We start from the raw sequence: 17,335 nt of genomic DNA, 5'->3' as shown, positions 1-17,335 counted from the left end.
ATCGGGTTTTCTGAATACCCGGTTCCGGGTATGGAACCGGGTTCGGGTACGATCGGGTTCTACAAAATCGGGTATTGACAATACCCGGGTCGGGTCCGGGTCCGGGTTTTATATAAAAATTTGTATACCCTATATACCTGGGTTCAAGTAGGGTTCGGGTATATAGGGTATACAATTTTTATATAAAACCCGACCCCGGGTATTATAATACTCCTACTTGCAGTGGCGGATCTTGCCCGTTGAACCTGCCAGGGCCGGAAGACACGGGCACTAAAATTAGCGCTACGGCCGAAAAACTTGCCAGGGCCGAACATAGTATATATACAAAATTTCGATCGAAATGCGGAAAATTAGCACTACGGCCGAAAAACTTGCCAGGGCCGTGGCCCTGCCACTAGCCCACTAAGATCCGCCCTTGCCTACTTGACAACGTTAAGTTTGATCTTAATGTGTGCTTAAGCTTGAGTTGAAGAAAATAGGAGATCAAAACAGTCAAAGCTTAACTTAATAACCTCAATACAAGAAATTTAATTTCTGAAAAAAGAGCAATGTCCAAAAGTCAAAGACGACCAAAAAACGAGAACATGGGTGATATTATGTCTGGTAGGCATGGCAGAAAACAGATTTACCAGTAAGCTAACTCTTGGCCCAAGTCAAATAAAATTAAAACCTTGTGTTTGAACTTTGATGTGTCCATTACGATCTGCATCAAGCAGTAACGCCTACTCTTCCTGCAACCTGATCAAGATCTCTTCGTCCGTTGGATGTAATCTTCCTTCCACTGGTTCCCAAAATCATAGAATTAGTAATACAATTTCAAAGATAAAACAAAGCAAATGTTGAGAAAACAAAACTCACCCCTTGGAGTCAAAGTCAACAATGTTCATGGTCTGTAACTGCTGAAGAATGTGACGAGCAACACCACCGCTGCTCTTGCAGAAGTGAGGTGGAGCGCTACCGTTTCTCTTGCGTCCTCCATAAATCCTCTGGAAAGCACCAACACCAAGTCCTCCTCTCAAGTAAATCTTCCTTGCCATGGATGCTTAGCATTTCAACACAATTAAACAAATAAAATCAGCAAAGGAAATTTTAATTTTACATTCTGAATAATAAAAAGCAGGCTTACCAGCTCTGATGTAGTACCAATCAGGATCATACGGTGCAAGTTCCTTAAACGTAGCAGTCTTGACAATATCAGTCCAGTGTGGTAGCTCCATCTGTCAACAAATGACAGCAGATTATTGCACAAGCATATTGACTGCCCGTAACAGCATAACTCATTTTACATGTACAAACCAAAACTGTATAACACAACCATGCACATGGGTTCAGAATGCTAGTACCATATCTTGTAAAGATGTAATGAAAATGTTTTTTTTTTCACAAATCTATGCATTCAATTTATGATTTATTGACGGATATCATATACAAATTAAAACAGTTAAATACACACTCAATAGAACAAAAAGTCAAAAACCATTTCACTATACGTGTGTGCAGCTGAAGGAGTGAACGGATGAGGTAGCCTCCCTCTCAGCCCTATGCTAATAGCATGTCCTATTTGGAGATCACTCCAAAATTGTGTTGAATAAATCCGTTTCACACACAGTCCAATAAATAAGACTGATGCGCAGATTTACAAAAACTGATGTAGCTAATGCCTAGTTATAGCCTTAGTCACTTTGCAGCTGCTTAACAGAGAATAAGCAATGAAAGCCAAAGTTAGATTCATAAGCATGCCTGTGGTAGTAGCTAAGCTCACTAACATCTTAATCACAAGATAAACTAATACGATCCACCATGACCCATGACCCATGAACCACCAGACCCATCTCACCCTATTCGTTATATTGATGAAGACTTCAATTCAAACCCACTATCTATATTCAGTTTTGTTTACAAGTATTTCATGCCTGAAAGTAGGAAAGTTAGGATTAGTAGTTTGCATATTTTACCCATGTTAGCATGTTTTCCACTTCCCCATGTTCATCTGCACATCTATTTCTTGTACGCCTATTTAAGGCCCTTTGGTTTTTGTTAAATGATAATAAGAAAACTGAAGCAATTATTTACGTTTAATTTACTATCGTTCGTTTCATTTGGGGAGATCGCCAATCTCAAACTTGGTTCTATCATAAACACTATACGAGTTTGTTTAAAAACCTAGATAATCACCATTTACATCCACACTAATCATCCAATTCCAAACATGCATACCGACAGAGATGCGTAACTCTTACTGGCCTAAATAATTCACTTTTATGTGATCAATGTCATCACGTAAAATGCTATAGAGTAACGATAAACAATTAAAAAAAACGCAAACGCAAGTAAAATTGAGGCTAAAAACTCAAAAACTAATAGTAACAAAGGTTAGCGAGTAGATCATTCTCCGAATATACAACAATTCACATCCATAATCAATCAAACACACATACAAACAATGTTTTAAAAGCCGGTTATACCGGTATTACCGTTTCCAGATGTATACGAAACACCCCGGTAAATAAGTAAAACGGCATAAGGTTTGTACCGGCGGTAAAATCCAGTAAACCGGTTTGAAACGTAATACCGGTACTGGCCCAGGGTTATTTTTGTTTGGGTTGTTACTTATTTTTATTATATATGTTACTTATCTTATGTAATTTTTATATATTATGATAATTCGTAACTAAAATTGGTTATTTAATATTGTATGAAACGAAAATAGTTATCCTCTAGTTGATGAGGATAACGATAATAGTGAATTCATCTTTTATGCGATCGTGAACACTCAAATGGCTTAAACATACCGTACACTTTCATTTAAAAGAACTTGTTGGAAAATTGAATGATTTTTATTATGGATTTACTTTTGGACCATCTTTTAATATGTAATCATGCATTTTTTTATTAACTTTTGAGTTGATGTTGTAATTTATGAAATTATAGAGTTAGGTAGTCAACCCGGTTGAACCGCTCAGTACAACCTGGTTCAACCGGTTGAACCATTTTTTAGCCTAATCTGGTTTGATTTAAAAACCGGTTTTTAAAGCATTGCATACAAACAACAATCTGGTGACATAATGTGGCATTCAATCATCAATCAACGCGAAAACAATTAAAAAAAACGCAAATGCAAATAAAATTAGGGCTAAAAGTTAAAACCCTCAAAACTAATAAAAACAAAGGTTAACAATCAGATCCCTCGCCAAATATACAACAATTCAGATCTATAATCGATCAAACAACACATACAAACAATAATCAGCTGATATGATATCTCAAACATCAACGGGAAAAAAAAACAGATTAGAAATAAACCTTGCCGGAGCGCTTGAGATGAGCGGCGTACGCCTTCACGAACTCATGAGGTGAAACATCTTTCACGGTTCTCGCAGTCTCCATTTTCAGGCTGGTGCTTTTGCTCCGGCGGCCGGCGGTGGTGGGGGTGAGTGTGTAGAGTGTGTAGTGTGTGTAGTGTGTGTAGTGTGTGCGAGTGTAAAGAAGAGTTGTTGCAGGTGTGTTAGGGTTTAATAGATTGTGGGCTATAGTGTTTGGGTTTTGAAGCCCATGTTAGTAATTTTAAGTCCAAATGCCCAATAATAATTTGTAAAACTATTTTGTAATGCAAAATCAAAGCTAACTAGCAATAAAACCTACGCGTTGCGGTGTGAGTATATCGAATGGATTAGTTCAAACGTTATGTGATGCATTAACTATATGAAAACACGTGTTTCGATGTATCTGATTGAACTCAATGTAACTTGTATAAGCATTGCAATTGGATCAAAACGTAAAGTAAATCGAATTCATATCGTACATTCATAATGTATTATATGTGACCCGACTCATACATAGAAAACATAACGAGTATGAAGGAAAAACTGACACGTGTTATCAAAAGAGAGTAATTATAGCTTTTAAAAAGGGGGAAAAAATAAACCACAATTTGACTTCACTCGGTTCAAAACAAAATTTACGAAACATAAATAAAATAAGCATGAAAACATATTATAATTGACCTAACTCATTTCCCAAAAAAGTTTACATCGAAACGTAGAACAACTCGAACTTATACCAAAATGTATATAAAAATATGCACGTAAAAAATAGTTTCTTTAGACGAAAACATATTATATTTAACCTGACCCGTTTCCAGAAAAAGTTTACGTCAAAACGTAGAGCAAATCTGGCAACATAATGTGGCATGTAATCAAGTTACCCGTTATTTTGATAAAGTTTTGAGTAGAACTCTAGAGTAAAATAGTCTCTTAGTTTAGGTTACTTCAGTATAAAAATGAAACATTTTGTATCTAGATCCCTGAGGGTTTTTTTTCTTTTGTTAACATTTTCATCCAATTGACAAACTGGGTTATAATTTTCTATTAACTTTTCCCCTTTTTGTCGTTTTCCTCATATGAAGGATATAATCGTCATTTTATACCATAAATGAGGAAAACGACAAAAAATGGGAGAAGTCAACAGAAAATTCTAACCCAATTTGTAAATTGGATGAAAATGACAACAAAAAATGAAACCCTAAGGGGAGGCAGGGTGGTCCGTGATGGCCACCCCATCACGCGTGAAAAGATAACGAACACCGCCGCCACCATTAACATAACGCGTTAAATTTGAAATGCGTTGAAAGCATCACGCGTTGAAAGTTTAAAAAATTCGAACGTTTGGCTTCGTTTGACCGTTGAATCACGATACAATTCAATAAAAAAAACCTTTAAACCCTTTATCTATTTATATCTCCATTTTAAACCATTTTACACACACCAAACTACATCTTTAAACCATTTTAAACCCATTTCACACAATCTACATCTTTCTCAAATGGAGTTCCCTACGGATTCGACGTTTCCGATGTCTAGCGATACCGAGTCGTCTTCCGACAATGAGACGCTAAAATATTTTGTGTCAGTGTATAACGAACTTGATGCCGAGTCGTCCCGCCCAAAGAAGAAGATGGTAGACCGTGATCGTATACGTGCCAACGAAGTGTTAATGAACGATTATTTTGTGGAAAATCCGCTCTACAATGCCGAAACGTTTAGAGATCGGTTTCGTTTACCAAAGAATTATTTTTAAAGATTGTTGGAGACATCGAAGCAAGCGAGGAATGGTTTCAAGAACGTTACGATGCGAGGGGCAAACCAAGTTTCACGCGCGATACAAAAATGCACGTCCGCCATTCGCCAACTAGCGACAGGTAACCCTCCCGATCAATATGATGAATACCTAGCTATGGCGGCCAGAACTTTACGTGAATGTTTGCATTTTTTTTGCAACGCGGTCATTAAGTTGTATGGTAAAGAGTTTTTACGTAAACCGACGAGCCACGACATCTCACGTATTTACGCCGCACATGAGGCTAGATGGCATTTTCCCGGGATGCTCGGTAGCATCGATTGTACACATATCGTGTGGAAAAATTGTCCAAGAGAGTTGCAAGGGGCGTATGTTAGGGGTGACATCAAAAGACCAACCATCGAGCGGTGGCATCGAATGATTTATGGATTTGGCATTCGTATTTCGGTGTTCCAGGTTCAAACAACGACATTAATGTGTTGCACACGTCGCCGTTGTTTCAAACCGTAACGAACGGTACGACACCTTCCTCACCTTTTTATGTTAAAGAACGATATTACAAACGAGACTTTTTTCTTGTGGATGGTATCTACCCGTCATGGTATGTTTCTGTGAAATCTCCCTCATTTCCTGTCGAGGCTAAAGAAATCGTGTTCAAAAAATTGCAAAAATCGGCAAGAAAAGATGTTGAGAGGGCATTTGGTGCTTTAAAGGGTAGATGGGGTATATTACACCGACCGGTTCGTGCAATGAACAAGAAAGCAATACATAACATAGTGTATGCATGTATCATATTGCACAATATGATAATCAAAGAAGACGGACGTGCAATATCCCCGGATTGGGTGCCAGATCCTCCTACACAAGTTCAAGTTCCACAAAATATCCAACAAGAATTACGTAATGAAGAAACTCATTTTCGGTTGAGATACGATTTAATCAAACTAGTAGGTTCTCTAGGTTTGAAGTTTCATGAGTCGGACGAGGAGTAGGTTTTTTTTTTTAAATTGTAGCATAAAATATTTCTAATATGTTAAATTGAACTAGTATGTTTTATTTCTAATGAAATTTATAATTTTAGTGTTTTATTGTTAATTTCTAATTTAAAATAAAAAATTTAAAACAATTTGTGAGTGGTGGAATTCTATCACTAGTGATGACCATCGCCACTACAATTCTATCACTAGTGATAGAAAATTGGGTGATGACATGGCAAGAGTTGATTGGATAGTGGGAGTGATAGAATTATATCACTAGTGACCACCCCCACTCCCCTAAGAAACCAAATACAAAAAATTTTATTTTTAGACTGGAGTGAGAAAAGTAACGTAAGCTCACGAAACATTTTAATAAAGTTTTAGGTGGTGTTTGTTTTTTGGCCAAAAGCTCTTCTGAGCACTTATGTCTGCGTCGCGCAGACGTGCGCAGACATAAGGGTCCTACAGCTTGTTTGTTTTCTTGAAGATCTGCAGAGCTTTTACCTCTGCCTCACATCTTCCCCAAGCAGATCCTTCCCCATGTCTTCAAACCTCTGCCTAACTCTTCTCACTCTCTCCCTCTTCAAAACATCCATCTGCTCCAAAACCCTAGCTCCACCACCACCTCCACCTCCACCTGCCGATAAACGCAGAAAACAAGCTGACTAACGCCAAAATTCAGGGCTAATTTGGTAATAACATGAGATCCACTGGCGAAAAGTTGCACCATTGTCATTGTTGCGTGTGCCCGCCGTGTTTCTCCACCGATCGCCATCACCATTGCTACAACAAACACACAAATTACAAAACTTTGTATCTATTTATCTATCTATATATATCTATATATGTTATGTGTGTTGTGCGTATTATATACACAAATGAATCTGTATGTGTAGATTTGATTCCGATCGATCGGAATACTTGATTTCTCCTCAATTTTTGTCGATTTGAGGAAAAAAATTGGTAACTTTTGAAGAAAAAAAACCAACTTGAAATGGTAATGACATGGTTTGAAAAATTGGGGATCTTATTAATTTAGGGTTTGGAGTTTTGATGATATGTTGTGTGTGTTGTGTGTGTGAAGTGGTTTTTGTAGAAAAAAAACAAATTCTTTTCTCCTTATAGACTGCAGACATTTGATCTACCTCTTCTCCTATGTGATCCGCAAACTACAGACCTTATACCTCTGAAAAAAAACAAATAGAACTTACTCAAAACCTCTTCTCCTATGTGATCCGCAAACTACAGACCTTATACCTCTGAAAAAAAAAACTTACTCAAAACACCAAGAATAGCATCCATGAGCATGACCCCGAAAACTAAAAAAAAAAAACTAGAGTAAATTACAAAAATCGTCCTTTATGTTTACATCAAATTGCAAACTATGTCCTTTATCTTCAAAATGAGCAAATAACGTACTTGATGTTTGCAAATCCTTACACGTTATGTCCTTTAGCCCTAACTATGTTTATTTTCATGGTTAAATCTAACCAAATGGACTCACATGAGGGTATTTTGGTCATTTAACCCATTTATTTAAATAAATTTAATAAATAATTTTATTGTTTAAAAACAAATAAAAGCCAACCTCAACCCTTTCTCTCTCTAAAAGTGCAGTCTTTCTTTTCTCTCTCTTATCCTGTCTCTCTCTCCTAGCCATCATCACCACCACCACCACCACCCCACCACCACCACCCCACCACCACCACCCCATCACCACCACCCCACCATCACCACCCAGCCACCACCACCACTACTACAACCACCTCCACGCAACAACCATCACCAGCCTGCCACGACCACTACAACCACCACAACGCAACCACCACCACGCAACCACCACCAAGCCTGATTCTGTCATTGCCACCACTATAACCACCACCACTACAACCGCCACCACACAACCTAATCCACCAGATCCCGTCGCTGTCGCCTAAGCTCGATCTAGATCTGGATTCAGTTTCTTCGAATAAATCGATTCTGTTAGCGACTTAGCGGTTAAAATCTTAAAGCTTTGATTCTCGCTGTAATTGTTGTTACGTATCAGTACAGAGAAAATCTGAATCGGAATGTGATTTTAGGTTTTTATTGTTGTAGATCGAGATCTGGATTCAGTTTCATCGCATAAACCGATATTATTAGCGGTTGAAGCTTTGATTCTCGCTCTAATTGTAGTTGCGTATCAGTACGGAGATAATCTGCATTCGAATGTGATTTTAGGTTTTTATTGTTGTAATGTTTATCTCGGTGTTGAGCTAGTATTAGCAATAACAACTTTTCTCGTTAGGTTTATTCTCCGATTTGATTTCGAAATCGAACCCCAGTTCAACGAACCGTATTTAGCTTCATCGCTGCAGGATTTTTGTGTTGTGTTGAGAGAGAGAGAGAAGTATTGAAGGAAGAAGAGAGATTGAAATGTTTTTATAATTTTTTTTATTTAAATAAATTGTAAAATGACCAAAATACCCTTATGATATGTTCACCTGGTCATATTTAACTATGAAAATAAACTCAGTTAGGGCTAAAGGACGTAACATGTAATGGTTTGCAAACATCGAGTACGTTATTTGCTCGTTTTAAAGATAAAGGACATAGTTTGCAATTTAATGTAAACATAAAGGATGATTTTTGTAATTTACTCAAAAAACTAAGGGTGGGCGGGGAATCCACCGAAAACCCACGCGGGGACCCCGATACCGATTAGGGGAGAAACCGCCAACATATCGGTGAGATAGAGAGAGGGAGTGAAATCGGTGGGGCTTCACCGAAGAGAGGGGGAGGAGAGAAGGAGGAGAGAGGATGAGTGGACCAATCAAAACTTTTCTTTTTTCTTTTTTTAATAAAAACCAAGTCATCATAGAGGGGAGTGCCGCCATCAATTTAGGGTGTTAGAGAAGTTTAAGAGAGGAGTTGACGTGACACACGAGGATTGATTGGGCGTAAGAGGGACTCACCTCTTAGGTGAGCACCCCTTACACCCTAAGAAGGTTCATCGTGAACACCATCATCGTCCCTCCCTCCCACTGTCCTCCTCGTTGATATCGCCTAACATTTAACACTACTCTACTCTATATCTTCGGTTCCCTCGCCCCCACACCCATACAAGACTCCCCCACCATTGCAGTTCCAGTCTATCTCTTTTGCTTCTTCAATAATCAATACAACAATGGCTTCCTCCTTCACAGTTAACTGCCCAAAAACACTAGCTTCTTTCACTGCTCACCCTAACCCTATCCAGAATAACAAGCCGCGTAACAGCTCCCTTGTCCTCTTTCACTCGGATTTCAAATCCAATCGTGCATTGATAGCCGGATCATCATCGTCTCTTCTAGGATTTCAGGTATATTTTGTTAATCAACACTGAATTTACTTAAGTGTGATCTGTTGTTACTGAATTATGAGAGTTAGCAATTGTTGTTGACTGGATGATTATACAAGGGTGATTGACCCGATTTTAGAAAATGATAACTAAGATATTGTGTTTCAGTTGGCTGATCTCAGCACAAGCTTTCTATGTTTTACTGTTTGTTTCGCGAGCAGATTTCTGAATAGACACTTGCTTTTGAATGGTTAAGCATTATACTAAATGGTTAAGACCTCTTATCTGAATTGGTCAGACGTTTGCCTCTTAACGGTTAAGCATTATACTGGCTCTAATGGTCCAGACCTCTTACTGGTTCAACACATAACCATTCACAAGTTGCCAAACAGCCCCTTAGTTTTTTAAATCAGTTTGAACAAATCTGACCATTGATTGAGCAATGAACTGGAGTATTTGAACAAATTAGACCACCAAGGATAGAAGTTCGTGGAGACGCATGAATAAGGTTAAGGAGAGGATGATATGACTTTGTTTTTGGTTACCCAATGTCCCAATTCTTAGACTTCCTAGGAAGTCGCCCATCCTTGGACCCCACATGAGAAAGTTTAACCAAGGAGTTCCCCTCTCAAGTCTCATCTACAACCAATGTGCCCAAAACATGTTAATGGTATTTGAGGTCGGGCCTTCATTATGAGCACCGCATCTCTCCTGTCCATGACCGATGGGGGATTTGCCTAGGGTGTTAACGGTAACAAAAAGTTTTATGTGTGCTTTGGTTTATGTTTCCAGTCAATTGTGTAGATTATTCTGCATTAGTGTTTCTTGTGATCTAACCGATGCATAAAATTTGATCATATGGATTTATAATATTTCGGTTTTATCTTGTGTAGTCGTCTAAGAGGGGCCAAAATGACATTACAAGAGTATCTGCCCAACTTAACCAGGTGAGCTACAAAATTATAATCAAGTAATCCAACAAATTACTTTGCATAGTTTGTAATATATTTTTTCTTTTCTTCTTTAGCACTTATCTAAATCACCTTTTTTTCTCTCAAGACTGCCCTCGAGAAATCATTAAATTCCGCACCAGCTTCAAAGAAATCAGAGGAATCAACCGCAGTCCCTGATGCTGCATCAATCACCGCGTTTATGAATCAAGTGGCAGAGCTTGTTCAGTAAGTCGATTCATTTTGTTCACATTTTTCCAATATCTTGACAATATGTAAATCGTCTGTTCAGTTTTCGTTTTGGGTGAAATTATATTTTATTTTCAGGCTTGTGGATTCGAGAGACATAATGGAGCTCGAGCTAAAACAACAAAACTGTGAGGTTGTCATTAGAAAGAAGGAAGCTTTGCCTCAACCACCAGCTAGCCCTATGGTTATGATGCAATCACCACAACCTCAGGCTATATATCAGTCACTACCACCTCCGCCACAGTCTGCACCCGCTTCTTCAGGGCCCGCTCCTTCTGCATCTGCACCGGCAGCACCCTCACCTACCCCTGCAAAACTTAAGTCCTCTCATCCTCCATTGAAATGCCCCATGGCTGGAACATTCTATCGGTCTCCCGCCCCTGGAACTCCGCCATTCGTCAAGGTATGTTGATAGTAGGCAACAGGTCAAAATGGGTTCAGTTTAAATTGACTCACAACACTTTTTTTCGATTTCTCAATTTGTCTACAAAACTTAAACATTTAAATGAATGATTTAGGAAGTTGTATACGTAAAAAAATACTTGGTGAATCTTAAGCCGAGCAACTCATTTGACCCATTTATTGAGTTATTATTCTTATATGTGTTCTTTAGGTTGGAGACAAGGTTCAGAAAGGCCAGGTTATTTGCATTATCGAGGCCATGAAGTTGATGAATGAGATTGAGGTAACCCTGCTTCTGTTCTTAGTTTAAATTACTAGTGGGACCTAAACCGTTGAAAATATGGAGTGCAAGATTTAAAGAAAAAACTGTCATATATGAGTCTTTATCAGTATGATGATGATGATGATTAATGATCATAATTGTAAGTTGTTTTGATCGCTACACTGTATCTGTTATGTTTTTAGGCTGATCAATCGGGAACAATAGTCGATATTCTTGCCGAGGATGGGAAGCCTGTTAGCCTGGATACGGTAACGTTTCTTCTCTTCTTTATGTCACTCGCATACATCAAACTCGATCTTTTTTCGTGTTGCTAATTAAACGAGAAACTCCATTGTTGGTTGCAGCCTCTACTTGTCATTGAACCATGATGAGGAACATGAATTGGTCCGGTGAGGAGTCGAAATACAAAACAAATTGAGCGTTAGAGTTTTGTTTGTTGTTTAGTTTTTGTTATGGGCTTCTTTCACTGTAATTTTACCTTTTATTAATGGTTGTAATTCTGTTTGATCTGAGTGTAATTGGGGCACCTTGTATAACTTAACTAAATAATCTAGATGATCATGTTGTTTTGATAAGTTTTATTTCAGTTGGAACTTTTTTTCTTTATTTCTTTTCCTACAATCATCGACGGGTAGGAATTGCTCCTTAAGTCTCTCGGTTATATGTATGTATATGTTGAATGGGTCAGTATGCTTGCAATAGTTGTTTGGTATATGTAAGTTCGAACATAATCAATCCCAAGACATATTACTAAATGACATCACTAATTCAAAAGGAAAGGTTCACCAACTACCATTCATTGATTCAAACATTAGTAAATCAAGCAACTTAACTGCAAAACGCTCCATACAGATCGCCTGTGATTCTCAAATACTCGTCTATTTCATCTACCTCCTCAATCTTTATCCTCTTCGCAGCCTGTTCATCATTCGCACAAGGAACTTGAATCAGTATATCACACTTCTGCCTTGTTTCAGCATTCATCGGTCCACCATTCCTCTCCACCCTGTAACTCAGTTCTTCACCATTCATGCCTGCATCTATATACACCGTCGAGTTTTCATCAATCTCTTCTCTAATTAACATCTTCGATAACTCAGTTACGACCTTCCTTTCCAGCCATCTCCTGATCGGTCGCGCCCCGTATACCTACATGCAAACCATCCCAGTGAGTATGGTGTGTGTTTTTATGGGCCTAAAGCGAAAAACTTAAAGTATAATATATAAAACGAATTCTCAATATGGAGGCCCTAAGCTCGTGCTTCACTCAAATTACACTTAAGCCGGCCTTGTGTGTGTGTGTGTGTGTGCGCGCGCGTATATATATATATATATATAGGATTAGGTTCAAGAGTGAACACTAGTGTAGTTTGCGAACTGAGCGAACTAATCCTGGCCATACATGTGTGTAGATCAATGGCCAGGATTTAATGATGAAATACACTAGTGTATCTTACGATTTGATGATTAAATCCTAGCCATCCACGTGTGTAAATCAATGGCCAGGATGTGTTCACTCAGTTCGCAAATACATTAGTGTTCACTCTAGAACCCTACCCTATATATATATATATATATATATATGAAAACCAGTCATAATAAGTGACTCAACAAGATTTTGATGCGTACCGGATCATAACTCTGATTCAGTATGACATCTAAAGCTGCTTCTGTAACTCCCAAAGCAACGCCCCTGTCAACAAGGCGAACGGCCACGTCTTTCAACTGAAGTCTAGCAACTTTCCGTAACTGGTCATGAGAAAGTGGGTCGAAAACGACAATCTCATCAATCCGGTTCAACAGCTCGGGTTTAAAGTATTTCTTCACCGCCTGCATCACCATTTCATGAGATTTGACCACTGTGGTCTCCCCCTTTAACAGAAATTCAGCTCCAAGATTGGAAGTCATGATGATGACTGTGTTGGTTAAGTCAACGGTGCGACCTTGACCGTCTGTCAACCTTCCATCATCCAATATTTGAAGCAAAATGTTAACAACCGATTGATGAGCTTTCTCTACTTCATCAAATAATACTACACTAGAAGGTCTTCTCCTCACGGCTTCTGTGAGTTGACCACCTTTTTCATGACCAACATATCCAGGTGGAGAACCGATTAGTCGGGACACAGAGTATTGCTCCATGTACTCAGACATATCAATCCTAATCATAACTTTCTCATCATCAAATAGTTGCTCCGCAAGTGCCTTAGCAAGCTCGGTCTTCCCTACTCCAGTGGGACCCAAGAAGAGGAACGAGCCAGTTGGCTGCTGGGATCGTCCCAAACCAGCACGAGACCTTAAAACCGCCTCGGCAAGAGCATTAACCGCTTGATCTTGACCTACAACTCGCTGATGCAACCGGTCGGCTAGACCAATAAGCCTCTCCTTCTCATTGGTCCCGAGCCTCGTCACTGGTATACCAGTCCACTTACTCACCACCTCAGCAATCTGGTCGGGTCCCACCGTCTCTGTCAGCATTACATTTTCGTCTGCGGTACCTTCAATTGTTGCTATAGCAGTCTCCACTTGTTGAATTGCTCCATATCTCAATTCTGCAATTGTTGCTAAATCGTATCTTGTAACCGCTTCTTGCAGTGCCGCCAAAAGTTCTTCCCTTTTCTGTTTCAACCGCCGAATTTCACTAAGGCGTTCTTTTTCCTTTTTATATTTCATCATCAATGGCTGAAGTTTATCTCTCAAATCATTAAGTTCTTTTTTAACCTGAATATACGGCACAAGTTAGCACATTATGGTTAAAAGTTAAAACTAACCAAAAGACGTAAAGAGTATGTTATCAAACTAATGAACTCGAACTCACGTCAACAAGTCGAACTTTGCTTGCTGTATCTGTTTCCTTCTCTAAAGCATGGAGCTCAACCTCCAACTGCATCCGTTTCCTTTCAAGATTATCGATCTCTTCAGGCTGACTGTCTAATTGTACCCTCACATTTGCACATGCTTCATCCACAAGATCAATAGCCTTATCCGGCAAGAAACGTGCTGCATACAAATTCCGATAAGTGTGTGTATAATAGTAGTTTACGACCACATTATTTCACAAGAACTAGTTAAAACCAGTGTTGTAAGAATCGCTAGGCGATAGTCGGGCGGTGGGGTACCGACTAGCGAAGTAGCGATTAATCGGGATTAATAGGGATTAATCGGAATTAATCGGATTGATATTTTATATGTAATTTTTAGTTACATATATACACACACATTTTTATATGTAGTTTTTTTAAAGTAGACATGTTTTAACCCCTCATGAACCCATTTTTTAAGTAATTGGAAGGAATTTATATGGTTTGATCAAAATTTGGCCCGGCATCTAGCCAAAATTTCGCCAGAATAGGACCGCTATTAACTGCCTAGCTATTAATCGGCCATTAATCGATGAACCTCCGATTAGTGATTAATCAGCGACTAATCGGAGACTAGTCGGGATTTTTAAAACCATGGTTAAAACCAATCAAAGAAATGAAACATACCATTTATGTAGCGGCTTGACAGTTGAGCTGCAACTACGAGAGCACGATCAAGAATTCGAACACCATGGTGGCCTTCATATCTCTCTTTCAACCCTCTAAGAATACTTATCGTATCAGGAACACTCGGTTCAGCCACCAAAACCTGTTGAAAACGTCTCTCAAAGGCTGCATCTTTCTCCACATATTTCCTATACTCTTCCAAAGTGGTTGCACCGATGCACCGAAGTTGACCCCTAGCAAGCATGGGCTTCATAATATTTGCAGCATCCATGGCTGAACCATTGGTTCGACCCGCTCCAAGAACAGTATGAATTTCATCAATGAATAATATCACCTTCCCTTCAGCTTCTTCAACTTCTTTCAAAACCGCTTTCAACCTTCCCTCAAACTCCCCTTTGTATGTGGCTCCAGCAACCAATGCCCCCATATCCAACGCTACAACCCGTACATCGCTAAGATTGTTCGGGACATCACGTCTTACAATCCTCTGTGCTAATCCTTCAACAACCGCAGTCTTTCCCACACCAGGCTCCCCGATAAGAACGGGGTTATTCTTCGTTCTTCTCGATAGAATCCTAATCACTCTCCGGATTTCGTCGTCTCGCCCGATTACCGGATCAAACTTTCCCGCTTGCTCCACAAGATCACGACCGTAGGTCTTAAGAGCTTGAAAATAAGCATCTCCGGAAGCACTTTCCACCTTCACCCCTTCTTTACCTCTAAACTTTTCTACCTCGCTCTTAACCCGGAATGCATCAACTCCAGCTTCGTTTAAAAGATTCCCGACTTGGGAATTTACAATAAGACTTAGAATCAACTGATCCACAGCTAAATGGGTGTCCCCGTGAGCGTTTTGTAAACTTTGGGCATAATTTAATACTTGGAAATAAGAGGCGTTTCCCGGGATTTTATCCGGTGCAGGAGATTGAGAAGGTAGTTTTTTCAACGCTTGATTGATAACCCGCTCAGCGGAATTAGCTGCCTCTTCACCACCTGCATTGCTAATAGCTTGCCAGAATATACCGTTGGGCTGAGTGATCAAAGCATACGCGATATGCAGTGGTGTGATCTGCGCATGGCCAGCGTTCCTACCAACTGTAAGGGCCGAAGTCAATGCCACATTTGTCTGGTATGTGTTTTTGCAAGCATTCATGTTTGATAGTTACAATGCCTAAAACCCTACAAACACAATAACAGTAAATTTAATTTAATCTATCTTATATGAACAATAAAAGATACAACAGGTTTTTCATCCGAATCAAACCAGTTGGAAAGGAACTTCAATAAGGGCTGCAATTGTTCATGTTGTTTGTTAAGGAAATAACGGTCTTCACGAACTGTTCATGAACACTTACCGAACGGAATATCCTATTCGTATTCGTTTATTAAGAAAACGAAAGTGTTTGTTCGTTAATTTTAGGCAACGAACAAAATCTATCACAAAGGGACATTCATGAACACAAACAAGCGTTTATGAACAGAAACGAACATATATTAAAAGGTATTCAAGATACAATACACTAATATTTATTAAATATTTTATTAGTGAGGATTTTAAAGCATTTAAAAAAAAGATATAAGTTCTTTTTATAAAACCCTAACGAACTAAACAAACACAAACGAACATAAACGAACACGTTACTAAACGTTCATGATAAAACCCTAACGAACTAAACAAACACAAATGAACATAAACGAACACTTTACCAAACGTTCATGAACATAAATGAGCACACACGGTCTCTCTTCATGTCCGTTCATTAAACAAAACGAACTAAATTTCTTGTTCATATCCGTTCATTTATTAAACGAACAAACACAAACCAACTTAACTTCCCGCAAAACAATTCACAAACTGTTCGCTGGAGGTCAGATTCGCTTGCAGCCCAAGCTTCAATTCTATGATCAAGAACTGAAAACCCTAACCCTATATCAGAACTACCAAAATGCAGTGGCGGATCCAACCTTATTTTGTGGGTTCATATGAACCCACTCGGGTTAGAAAAAATGGAAAAAATTAGTGAAAACAATGTATGATTTGGAAAAAATTAGTAAGAATATATCAAAACGAACCCATTGAAAAAAATTTCTGGATCCGCCACTGCCAAAAACAACAGTTGATATAGTTCAGATGATCAAATCGATCAATGACATAATAAAAGCAGATAACATGCAATCAAAAATCAAACAACATTATCTTATAAATACACAACATGAATATAAGAGCATGTTCTTACCTTGAACTCAAACGTTCGATTTAACTGAAAGTTGTTGTGTTTTATGAAGAGTTTATTTAGTGAATTTATAGTGAGAATTTAGGAATGATGTGTGTTGAGTAGAAGACGATCTCTGTAACGTATCAGACTGTCAGAAGTATTCGGGAGTTTCCGATTTTCGCTCCTTTTGTGGTTTCTAAATGTTACATGATAAGCCCCTCAGATTTGAGAATTTATGATTTAACCATCCACTTTTCATAATCCTATATTTAAAACTTAAAAGCATAGCATAGTATAGAATTTTATGATTTAACCATCCACTTTACATAACTGAAGCGTAACCAAAATAACTGGGTTCGGTATAGACGGCTGACA

The 17,335-nt window shown here is 38.7% G+C and overlaps 3 protein-coding genes across 3 annotated transcripts; 1 reads left to right on the top strand and 2 right to left on the bottom strand.

Moving 5' to 3' along the window:
- Positions 1–480: 480 nt before the first annotated feature.
- On the bottom strand, positions 481–3,489 carry LOC110915789 (40S ribosomal protein S19-3). The gene is made up of 4 exons (XM_022160544.2): positions 3,304–3,489; positions 1,127–1,217; positions 859–1,042; positions 481–781 (listed from the first exon to the last, which is right to left on the bottom strand). Exons 1-4 carry the CDS (start codon positions 3,385–3,387, stop codon positions 709–711), a joined length of 432 nt encoding a protein of 143 aa, XP_022016236.1. The 5' UTR covers positions 3,388–3,489; the 3' UTR covers positions 481–708.
- Positions 3,490–8,989: 5,500 nt separating this feature from the next.
- On the top strand, positions 8,990–11,842 carry LOC110915869 (biotin carboxyl carrier protein of acetyl-CoA carboxylase, chloroplastic). Its single transcript, XM_022160611.2, has 7 exons — positions 8,990–9,393; positions 10,266–10,319; positions 10,432–10,550; positions 10,650–10,974; positions 11,185–11,256; positions 11,439–11,504; positions 11,601–11,842. Exons 1-7 carry the CDS (start codon positions 9,220–9,222, stop codon positions 11,622–11,624), a joined length of 834 nt encoding a protein of 277 aa, XP_022016303.1. The 5' UTR covers positions 8,990–9,219; the 3' UTR covers positions 11,625–11,842.
- Positions 11,843–12,029: 187 nt separating this feature from the next.
- On the bottom strand, positions 12,030–15,897 carry LOC110918073 (chaperone protein ClpB1). The gene is made up of 4 exons (XM_022162456.1): positions 14,745–15,897; positions 14,075–14,256; positions 12,886–13,977; positions 12,030–12,405 (listed from the first exon to the last, which is right to left on the bottom strand). Exons 1-4 carry the CDS (start codon positions 15,895–15,897, stop codon positions 12,085–12,087), a joined length of 2,748 nt encoding a protein of 915 aa, XP_022018148.1. The 3' UTR covers positions 12,030–12,084.
- Positions 15,898–17,335: the final 1,438 nt, after the last annotated feature.

The sequence above is a fragment of the Helianthus annuus genome, chromosome 16 (genome assembly GCF_002127325.2).
Source record: "Helianthus annuus cultivar XRQ/B chromosome 16, HanXRQr2.0-SUNRISE, whole genome shotgun sequence".
NCBI classification, from domain to species: domain Eukaryota; kingdom Viridiplantae; phylum Streptophyta; class Magnoliopsida; order Asterales; family Asteraceae; genus Helianthus; species Helianthus annuus.
Note: the sequence above shows the minus strand (reverse complement) of the source record. Positions and strands in the feature narration are given on the sequence as shown.

What these genes read in the sequence shown, in the direction of transcription:
- LOC110915789 (XM_022160544.2), bottom strand. Translation starts at nt 3,387, where the DNA reads ATGGAGACTGCGAGAACCGTGAAAGATGTTTCACCTCATGAGTTCGTG. An exon ending in ATCTCAAGCGCTCCGGCAAG is followed by an intron (nt 1,218 to 3,303) that starts GTTTATTTCTAA and finishes ATTTGTTGACAG; the next exon opens with ATGGAGCTACCACACTGGAC. An exon ending in GTTGACTTTGACTCCAAGGG is followed by an intron (nt 782 to 858) that starts GTGAGTTTTGTT and finishes TTTGGGAACCAG; the next exon opens with TGGAAGGAAGATTACATCCA.
- LOC110915869 (XM_022160611.2), top strand. Translation starts at nt 9,220, where the DNA reads ATGGCTTCCTCCTTCACAGTTAACTGCCCAAAAACACTAGCTTCTTTC. An exon ending in CGTCTCTTCTAGGATTTCAG is followed by an intron (nt 9,394 to 10,265) that starts GTATATTTTGTT and finishes TATCTTGTGTAG; the next exon opens with TCGTCTAAGAGGGGCCAAAA. An exon ending in AGTTGATGAATGAGATTGAG is followed by an intron (nt 11,257 to 11,438) that starts GTAACCCTGCTT and finishes TTATGTTTTTAG; the next exon opens with GCTGATCAATCGGGAACAAT.
- LOC110918073 (XM_022162456.1), bottom strand. Translation starts at nt 15,897, where the DNA reads ATGAATGCTTGCAAAAACACATACCAGACAAATGTGGCATTGACTTCG. An exon ending in GCAAAGTTCGACTTGTTGAC is followed by an intron (nt 13,978 to 14,074) that starts GTGAGTTCGAGT and finishes CCGTATATTCAG; the next exon opens with GTTAAAAAAGAACTTAATGA. An exon ending in TGAATCAGAGTTATGATCCG is followed by an intron (nt 12,406 to 12,885) that starts GTACGCATCAAA and finishes GTTTGCATGTAG; the next exon opens with GTATACGGGGCGCGACCGAT.